The 10,426-nt window shown below is 33.6% G+C and overlaps 1 protein-coding gene across 1 annotated transcript in view; it reads right to left on the bottom strand.

Moving 5' to 3' along the window:
* Positions 1-10,426, bottom strand: part of LOC125649094 (conserved oligomeric Golgi complex subunit 2-like) — a 35,038-nt gene that overhangs the window by 20,724 nt on the left and 3,888 nt on the right. The window contains exons 2-5 of the mRNA XM_048876322.2: positions 8,469-8,630; positions 6,627-6,692; positions 5,879-5,959; positions 5,356-5,450 (exon numbers count right to left, since the gene is read on the bottom strand). Coding sequence (XP_048732279.2) covers positions 5,356-5,450; positions 5,879-5,959; positions 6,627-6,692; positions 8,469-8,630 — 404 coding nt within the window. The remainder of the gene's footprint in view (positions 1-5,355; positions 5,451-5,878; positions 5,960-6,626; positions 6,693-8,468; positions 8,631-10,426) is intronic.

Here is a 10,426-nt window from a genome sequence, read left to right on the forward strand (position 1 = left end):
AAGAGTTTAAAAAGAAAAAAATAAATTCGTTATAAAAGGTGACTTTTACGTTCATTTTTATTTCAAGGGGAATAGGAATTTACTTCGTTATATCTGTAAATTCGCTATATCCATGTACGTTATAGACGCAGATTTTTATATAGAATATATAAAGAATTTGCCAGGGAAATTGTTTTCACTTCGCTATAGCCGTAATTTCGCTATATCCGTGTTTGCTATATTCGAGTTTTACTGTATACTTAAGGAGGTGCTCTACATTGTCATAATGGCTGACTTCTTTTTAAAACATGGATGAAAATATAAATATCAGCAATATTTGCCTATTCATATAAAAAACGATCGCCTAGCTGAGTAGTTCAGTGGGTAAGCACGTCGACTACTGAACTGTAGATCGCATATTCGAGTCCAGCAGGGGTTTTAAATCTTTTTCAGATTGCTTTCTACTTAAACTGCATTTTTCGACTAAATAAAGTAAATTTCAAAGTTTTCAATTTCAAAATATTGTTGTACAAATCCTTCACGTTTCATCCATATCAAATTTCTCTGGGGTAGCATACCTCCTTAACATGTAACACAATATCATAACAGGTTGAGTTTACAGATAATCACTGGACAACAAACTAAATCTCAAATAACCACTGGACAAAAAATAACTAAATCTCAACTAACCACTGTACAACAAAAAACTAAATCTCAAATAACTACTGGACAAAGAATAACTAAATCTCAAACAAGAGGTACTGTGAACAATGCTCACTAAGAATACCCCCCGCTTACCCCAATCTCCCAAAGGGCGTTGGTAATAGGTATAAACTACCTCTTTTCTCAGTGTAAAAAACAAATGGCATGACAAACCGAACCATATTGCTACTTCGATGTCCAGTGCGCGTGACCTTTGACCTTTTGACCCCAAAATCGATAGGGAACATCTTCATCCCATGGGTAGTCCATATGTATGATATGGTGACGGTAGGTGGAAAGGATAACGCTTTAGAGCCCGGAAACCATATTGCTACTTCGATGTCCAGTGAGCTTGACCTTTGACCTTTTGACCCCAAAATCAATAGGGAACATCTTCATCCCATGGGTAGTCCATATGTATGATATGGTGACTGAAGGTGGAAAGGATAATGCTTTAGAGCCCGGAAACCATATTGCTGCTTCGATGTCCAGTGCGCTTGACCTTTGACCCCAAAATCGATAGGGAACATCTTCATCCCATGGGTAGTCCATATATATGATATGGTGACGGTAGGTGGAAAGGATAATGCTTTAGAGCCCGGAAACCATATTGCTACTTCGATGTCCAGTGTGCTTGACCTTTGACCTTTTGACCCCAAAATCAATAGGGAACATCTTCATCCCATGGGTAGTCCATATGTATGATATGGTGACTGAAGGTGGAAAGGATAACGCTTTAGAGCCCGGAAACCATATTGCTACTTCGATGTCCAGTGTGCTTGACCTTTGACCCCAAAATCGATAGGGAACATCTTCATCCCATGGGTAGTCCATATATATGATATGGTGACGGTAGGTGGAAAGATAATGCTTTAGAGCCCGGAAACCATATTGCTGCTTCGATGTCCAGTGCGCTTGACCTTTGACCTTTTGACCCCAAAATCGATAGGGAACATCTTCATCCCATGGGTAGTCCATATGTATGATATGGTGACGGTAGGTGGAAAGGATAACGCTTTAGAGCCCGGAAACCATTGCGTCTACAGACGGACGGACGGACAGACAGACGGACAACCCGATTCCAGTATACCCCCCCCCCCCCACAACTTGTTGCGGGGGGTATAATAACCACTGTACAACAAATAACTAAATCTGAAATAATCATTTTACAACAAATAACTAAATCTCAAATAACCACTGTACAACAAATAACTAAATCTCAAATAACCAATGTACAACAAATAACTAAATCTTAGATAATCACTGTACAACAAATAACTAAATCTCAAATAACCCTGTACAACAAATAACTAAATCTCATATAATAACTGGACAAAGAATAACTTAATCTCAAATAACCACTGTACAACAAATAACTAAATCTCAAATAGTCACTGTACAACAAATAACTAAATCTCAAATAGTCACTGTACAACAAATAATTAAATCTCAATTAACCACTGGACAACAAATAACTAAATCTCAGATATTTACTGTACAACAAATATTACTAAATCTCGGATATTTAATGTACAACAAATAACTAAATCTCAGATAACCACTGTACAACAAATAACTAAATCTCTGATATTCACTGTACAACAAATAACTAAAGCTCAGATATTCACTGTACAACAAATAACTAAATCTCAAATAACCACTGTACAACAAATAACTAAATCTCAAATAGTCACTGTACAACAAATAACTAAAACTCAGATAACCCCTGTACAACAAATAACTAAATCTCAGATAATCACTGTACAACAAATAACTAAATCTCACACAACCACTGTACAACAAATAACTAAATCTCAAACAACCACTGTACAACAAATAACTAAATCTCAAATAATCACTGTACAACAAATAACTAAATCTCAAATAACCACTGTACAACAAATAACTAAATCTCAAATAACCACTGGACAACAAATAACTAAATCTCAAATAGTCACTGTACAACAAATAACTAAAACTCAGATAACCCCTGTACAACAAATAACTAAATCTCAAATAGTGTTAAAATTGCAAATAAATCTATATTTTTCAAAACTTGGTATGATAAAGGAGTCAAGGTTGTACAAGATTTTTTAGATGAAGATGGCAATTTTTTATCCTGTGTTGTATTTCAACGTTTACATAATCTTGATGATTTCTGTATCATGAAATATAATAGCGTTAAATCAGCAATTTCAAAATATTTGAAACTATTGTCCATCAGATTTCCTAGTCCATGTTTGCCAATATATTTGAACCTATTTTAACAGTAGAAAAATGTTCCAAAATCATTTATAAATTTTTGAATGTGAAAGATGTTAATCCAGCTTCTATAAACAAATGGAAGCAAGAATAAATTGTATATGGAGTAAATACTGTTTCACTTAAAGATATTTTTGAAGTTTGTATTAAAACATCTGATTCAACTGTACAGTGGTTGCAATTTAGAATTTTACATAGATTACTCCCTGTTGGGTATTACCTAAAGAAAATTAGTATTAATTCCACAGATTGTTGTAGATTTTGTAAGGAAAATGTGGAAACAATTGTGCATATCTTTACTTTTTGTGAAAAAACTCAACCATTATGGAGTGAGTTGAGCCTTCACATTTACAGAAAGACACATGAAAGAGTTGGTTTCAATGTTTCAAACATAAATTTTGGTGAAATTCCTTTATCTTCTCATAACAAAGTCATTAATTGTATTATTCTCTATGTTAAGCAATATATTTTCACTTGTTTATTGCAAAATAAAATGCCAAATCTATGTGGATTAATATGTCATTTAAAGATAAAATATAAGGTGGATAATATGCTGCAAGTCAAAATTTTAGAATGAAAAGCTTTGAAAAACAGTGGTCATTGTTTCAAAGTATTTTTGATGTGTAGCTGTTGTTACAGCTGTACATGTATTTCATTCATTACTCCTGTTGTTATTACTTTTTTCCCTTTCTATATTGTGTACAGACTTTGTTATAAACGATGCAAGTAACCACTTAACTAGATCTGTTCTTTTTATGTGTACAGTATGTATGCACTCTTTGAAAGTGTTTGGGTGTAGAGAGTCAGAGTGAGAGTGGCATGTGTGTGTGTGTGTATGTGTTTCAAAACAAATGCTATTGATATTGATTTCAATGTTTGTTTGTTTGTATGAAAGAAAAATAAAGAAATTATATCAACGACAACAAAATTTAAAAAAAAAATCTCAAACAGTCACTTTACAACAAATAACTAAATCTCAGATAATCACTTTACAACAAATAAATAAATTAAGATATTCACTGCACAACAAATAACTAAATCTCAGATATTCACTGCACAACAAATAACTAACTCTCAAATAGTCACTTTACAACAAATAACTAAATCTATTAGACATTCACTGTACAACAAATAACTAAATCTCAGATATTCACTGCACAACAAATAACTAAATCTAAGATATTCACTTTACAACAAATAAATAAATGTAAGATATTCACTGCACAACAAATAAGGGCTGTTCCAGAAATGATCAAATGGGGGGGTCGGGCGGCAAATGATATTTTTTTGTGTGGGTGGTCGTATTTTTTCATATTTTAATTGGTCCGTGGTGGGATTGTTAATAAAATATTTATTATGGGTAGTGGGTAGTTTCTATTGTTTTATTTTGTGCCACGTGGGTGTTGAGTTTTCAGAATATTTTTATTGTCGCTCTTGTTACAAAACGTCGGAGGGAAAATTGAAAACGTGCTTTCGAAATCGAAAGTAACATAGAACTATTCGAGTTGTCGCTCTTTGCAGCGCATAACTTTCCATTACGGCACTCTTCAAATTAGAGGCGCGTTTAATAGGGTCCCTTTGGACGTGATGGCGGCGAACTCTGTTCTGTAGATTATTACAGTTTACAGTGCATCGATTTTGGGAATATTTTGAAACGAATAGGTATTCCGTTTTCTAATAAAAATAGGCAAACCTTAGTTGATTTATACGAGGGTACCGATGCGTTATATTTATCAGTCGGTGTGATGGTGATATAGAGGCCTCCGGGCGCGGGCTCCATTAGAAGACGAACGATTCGTGGAAAAACATATCCATACCCATTTCATGATAATAGCATCGTTTGGACTCCCAATCTTTCCAACATTCCCGCCATAGATGCCTTTGATTGTTGATGTGACATCGTTTCTTCAGAACTACTGTGATACAATGTCGCACAGGCATTACCGCGTCATTGACTAGAATGTTTGTCCCGAAAACCTCGTGAGATTTGTACCGTTTTCATTTTTAAAAATATTTTTGTGATGGGTCTGGTTATTATTTTTTTTTTTATTAGATGGGTCATTGTAAAATGAGTTTATTAATTTGATGGGTCATGGGGTAATTTTTTATTTTTTTTTATGGGTGCTTGGTATATACAAAAGGTGCCTCCCGACCCCCCCATGTATTTATTTCTGGAATAGCCCTAACTAAATTTTAGATTGATCTGATTGTCAATTCAAAATACACTTCATCAAATGTATTCTGAAATATTTTCTGATTTTACTAGAAAAGAATTGAAAGATATTTAAGAATGCAATAAAATAGCGTAGATCAATTTAAAAATGTGGAGTGTTATCATGAATTGCATCACATTTATATATACCATTTCCCTGATCATAAAACTAATAAGTGGCACAAATCCGGATGATTTACCCCGACATAGAGTTGTTATCCCCAGAATGAATGCCCAGTAATTTTTCAATCTTCTCCACAGAATGGATTATGTTCATCAGTCTTTGAAGTGAGGCCTGTGATAGAATAGAATATCATGAATTGCTGTAAATTTCTCCAACTCTGTGTAATACTCCGTCAACATGGACATAAACTTCTATAAATTTGTAAAAACCTACAGTTTCACTTAAAAGTAATTTTGTGGCAGCTACTTTACGACTGAGTAAACACTGTATCGATTATTAATTGATTATAGAATACTTGATTTCCTGGTCTGACACACCCACAAAAATAATGAAAGTTTGATGAATTTCAAAACACAGAATCATCATATTTCACAACATCTATGTTTTGTTCTTGGTGTGTTTCTACATACTATGAATAATTACTATTTATGCATAAATTAAGAAGTTGTTAACTCTAGTTATGTTTTTTTTATCTATGCATTGATTAAGAAGTTAACTCTAATTATGTTTTTCATTCTGGCTTTCTTAAAGCAGCTCACCTTCTTCAGTCGGATTTGTTCTCTCTTTTTCAGCTTCTCCTCTACAGCATGTATTGCATCCTCCATGGCAGTTTTCACTGTCTAAATTTGTAAAAAAAAAAAAAAAAATGAAAAAAAAAATGTCAGAGACATTAAAAGCATGTATCAGTCCTTACACTGTGTATATACTCAGTCCACACGCTTGTAAGGAAATCCTGGGGAAATTTACATATAATTCCATATAAGTTGCAACAAACATGTTCAGGGACTCTGACAATCTAACATTTGATTTGCTACAACAACTTGCAGTATGTGTTGTTACAGATTATCAATTTAACATAGAGCTAGCTGGAAATTGATGTTTGGGTTCTACATATACACAATTATTGCAGCTAAGTGTCCATTCTGATTTGTGGTAACATGGTGGACCCTTCATCAACGGCTTGTAAGAATGTACACATATACCAGGTCTTCCTCTTGTAAGAATGTACACATATACCAGGTCTTCCTCTTGTAAGAATGTACACACATACCAGGTCTCTCTCTTGTAAAAATGTACACACATACCAGGTCTTCCTCTTGTAAGAATGTACACACATACCAGGTCTTCCTCTTGTAAGAATGTACACACATACCAGGTTTTCCTCTTGTAAGAATGTACACACATTCCAGGTCTCCCTCTTGTAAAAATGTACACACATACCAGGTCTCTCTCTTGTAAGAATGAACACACGTCAGGACTTCCTCTTGTAAGAATGAACACACATACCAGAACTTCCTCTTTCAGATGTTCGAGTGGTGTCGTTAAATTTCCAATGGCTTTATCCATTCCAACCTTTAAAAAAGATAAATTAATAGAGACAATGTGAAGACTAGAAATGACTCATGTTAACTTATATTCACATGATTAACACAACATGGTTTTTAATTCCAAAACCCATAATTATTTTTAAAAAAAGAATGGATAATTGTTTTTGGTGATATGTACTTTTTTGCACTCACGGTCACAGTGTATGAGTAGGACATTGTGCAACATTATCTGTATGCTCCTTTAGACTGCCTGATAGGACAATGATGAAATGTTTTACCATAATTTGTGATTCTCAAAATATAAAATGCTTCTCTTAACCACACCCCATAATGCGTAGTTTGTAAGAAAAACAAAAAATCAAACACTGAAAAACTTTCAGTGTGATTCACATACTAGGTATTCATTTTATAAGTTATACATGTTAATGAAGTAAGGAATTGAAAAACACCAGTCACGTCACATTAATAAAAGAAAATGTTGCTTCGATTTTCAGATCTGTTGTAACTGTTTGATATAGCACTATACAGATTAACTGTTCTAAATATAGTTGATGATTTCATGCATTTGAATTCCTCACACTATAGATAAATACTTCATTCCACTTTCAGGCATAGCATAAAGTATTCATGGTTAAAGATGAATACACAAACAGAAAACATGCAACACTGCATTATTAGCAAAACTGTTACATTATTTCACTGATAAAATGGCATACTGCTAATACAGTAACTCCACTTAATACTGAAATCAGCCACCCTGAAATATCGCTTATTTTGAAATGAATATACTTTTTCATCAATTTTCTCTCTCTTATCTTTGCATTAAAATGTTGGTTGCTTTAAATGACTTATAGTAAAATATCTCTTGATTTGAAATAAATTAACAGTCAGCTGAGCTGGTTAAGAGTTGTTTATGTAATCAGCTACATTGAAATCCTCCACATCAGTCACCACCGGAGTCAGTGATTCAATGCTCAGGTAGATACGTGTCCTAAACCAGTTCTATACCTAAGATATCTCCAATGCACCTTTTTATAATAACAATTAAATTCCAAAAGGGAGGGAGGGGTGTCTTGTAGCTCACTGATCAATTGCCTGTGGACAGCTACATGTACCTATACAAAAATGGGCATTTATAAAAACATTGTCTTTGGAATCAAAATATGAATTAGCGATTCCAAGAGATGAGAATATAAAATCTAAGTCCAGAAGAGCAAAGATTTTTTTTCATTAAAGGGGTATTAGCTGTGAAAGTGATGGCAACCTTTTTTATTTTTCAAAATCTCTCAACGACATGGGAATATACAGTAAATTTTTAATTAACATACGTTAGGAATTTATTATCGTGTAATTTCGCGAGAAGGACCAATTGCGAAATAAAATTATTTGCTTTTATTTTGATATTGCTAAAATACATGATCAACAGAGCACTCATGAATTTATATTCTAACTATTCTAATTTTATCATATTATATCAAACTTTTCGCTGAAATTTTCAAGCGATGTAGCTGGTAAAAAAGAAAACCAAGACGGTGATGCGATATACCTTGTGAATATTATGTTTACAGAAAGACAATTTCTTTATTATAGATATTTAAAACATCGAGTGCCTGTGTTATAATAATATACTGTACAAAAAATGTGCAGCTAATGAACAAATGAGGTAAACTCAATTAATTTTGAATTTCAGGTATATAAAATAAATTTACTTAATTTCTAATAATCTGAAGTAAACTACATTATATTAGGTATAATTGTACATCAATCATACCATGAATCCAACCTCAATAAAGATACAGACCAGATTTGTTGACAAGTTGACGAAGTCTGCGTAGTCCTTGTTGATGAGCTCAATCATCGCACTCCTCAGTATCTTCAAGTATGTGTTGAGGTCATCTCTGAGGTTTTCTAAAGGGACTCTTCTACGGCACTCAATCACAAACAGGTCTACATCGAAGTTTTCCTAAAATTCATAACATGGAATCTTGAATTTCCATAAGTCAAATAATTGAAATAATTACGATAACTTTTTTGTTGAAAATGGAGAATTTCATGCATGCGTGAGGACATGTATTTCTCCATTTTCAATCTTGTCTACCCAAGTTTACGTCATTCTGAGATGTTACATAAAATCCGTAAAAGCATGTAAACCATATTTTCTTAATCATACAAAATAATCACTTCTCGAACATAACTGTACCATGTCTCATATGTTTGTAAATTTGCCAAACATGGCCAACGCTAAATATGATGTCACAATTCACTGATTTACATCAGCCTATTGCATAATATTTCCCACGTTCAATGAATAGGCAGATCAAATGCCTAAAGTGTTAGGATGAGTTCTGATAGTGTATTTCATGATAGTTTGTACGATTGGAGATACAGAACTTACTGATTGACAATTACTTAAGCATTTAGGCATAAAAATTAATTAAAGCAATAAGAAGAAGACTGTGTAATTTTTAACCAATCTATCTGAAGGCATCCTAAATTATCGGAACTCTTCAGTGTTGAGAAGGTAAATAAGAAATGGTCACCATTTGCAACGGCTTCAAAAATAGCCAACTTTATTTTCTGTGGGATTTACACCATGTAGAGGTAAGAAATGCATATTTAGTGTTAAATCTAGGATCTAAATAGGGCACACGGCAAGACAATTTCAGGGCACTTTCATTGTATCATACTATGATAGTAATAGAATAACCATTTAGCCTCTTTAAAAGTTAATATCTGCTACCTTGATTTTAAACTTTTCAATCAACCTTGTGAAATAAAGAACAATTGTTTATATTAACAAATATTTTTAAAAAATTGTAGAGAAAAAAGGGCATGGTGCAATTAAAAAGGGCATATGGCGCCAGACAAAAAGGGCATGGCGCAGCGCCATGCTAGTTTGCTTTAGATTTAACACTACATATTTCGGCTATATACTGTTATCTGTAACGCGTTGCGTATAGGTTTTAGGGTAATAAAATCCCGAGTATATATTACGATACCAGAATATACATCGGGTCCGTATTCTCTATAAGAGATTAAACTGACAAGAAAAATTTTCTATGAATATCAAAGAAATTGCATAGAATATAGAGAGATTTATTAACAATATCGTATGCTTCATGCGGCTTATTCCATTATAATGTACATAAAGGGGAAGTTTCCCGGGGAAGAGGGTTTTCTTGGGAATACCATATCAGAGAAAACGGGGCTTGGTTTCTTTGGGGGGGATCAATCCCTTCTCTATATCTCATGCATTAATTGCATGCAACGCTTCACAGAAAAACCACCGATTTATGAAAATCAACGCGTGAGTTATAGAGAAGGGCTTTATTCCGTGTAATAAACTTATTTAGCTTGATCCCCCCAAAAGAAACCAAGCCCCGTTTTCTCTGATATGGTACCCCCCAAGAAAACCTTCTTCCCGGGGAAACTTCCCCCTTATGTACATTTTAGATTGATTCCGAACCGAGAAAATAAGAATCGTCAACCTATATAATTATATACTCCTGTTATTTCCAACGCTCTACGAGAAAATCGGGGATTTCACTGTGGAGCGTTTCCTGCAACATCTTAATGTTAGATGCTATAATAGCATGATGGTGATATTTTAATTTCGTAAATAATATTGATAATAATTAGGGCACGTTTTGTTAAAATGTTGATATAGACATGTAAATACGAAAGAGAAACAAATGAATTCAAAGAGAAATGGTATAACGGAATAAGCTGCATGAAGCATACAATACTGTTCATAAATCT

This window comes from Ostrea edulis, chromosome 5, assembly GCF_947568905.1.
Source record: "Ostrea edulis chromosome 5, xbOstEdul1.1, whole genome shotgun sequence".
NCBI lineage: Eukaryota > Metazoa > Mollusca > Bivalvia > Ostreida > Ostreidae > Ostrea > Ostrea edulis.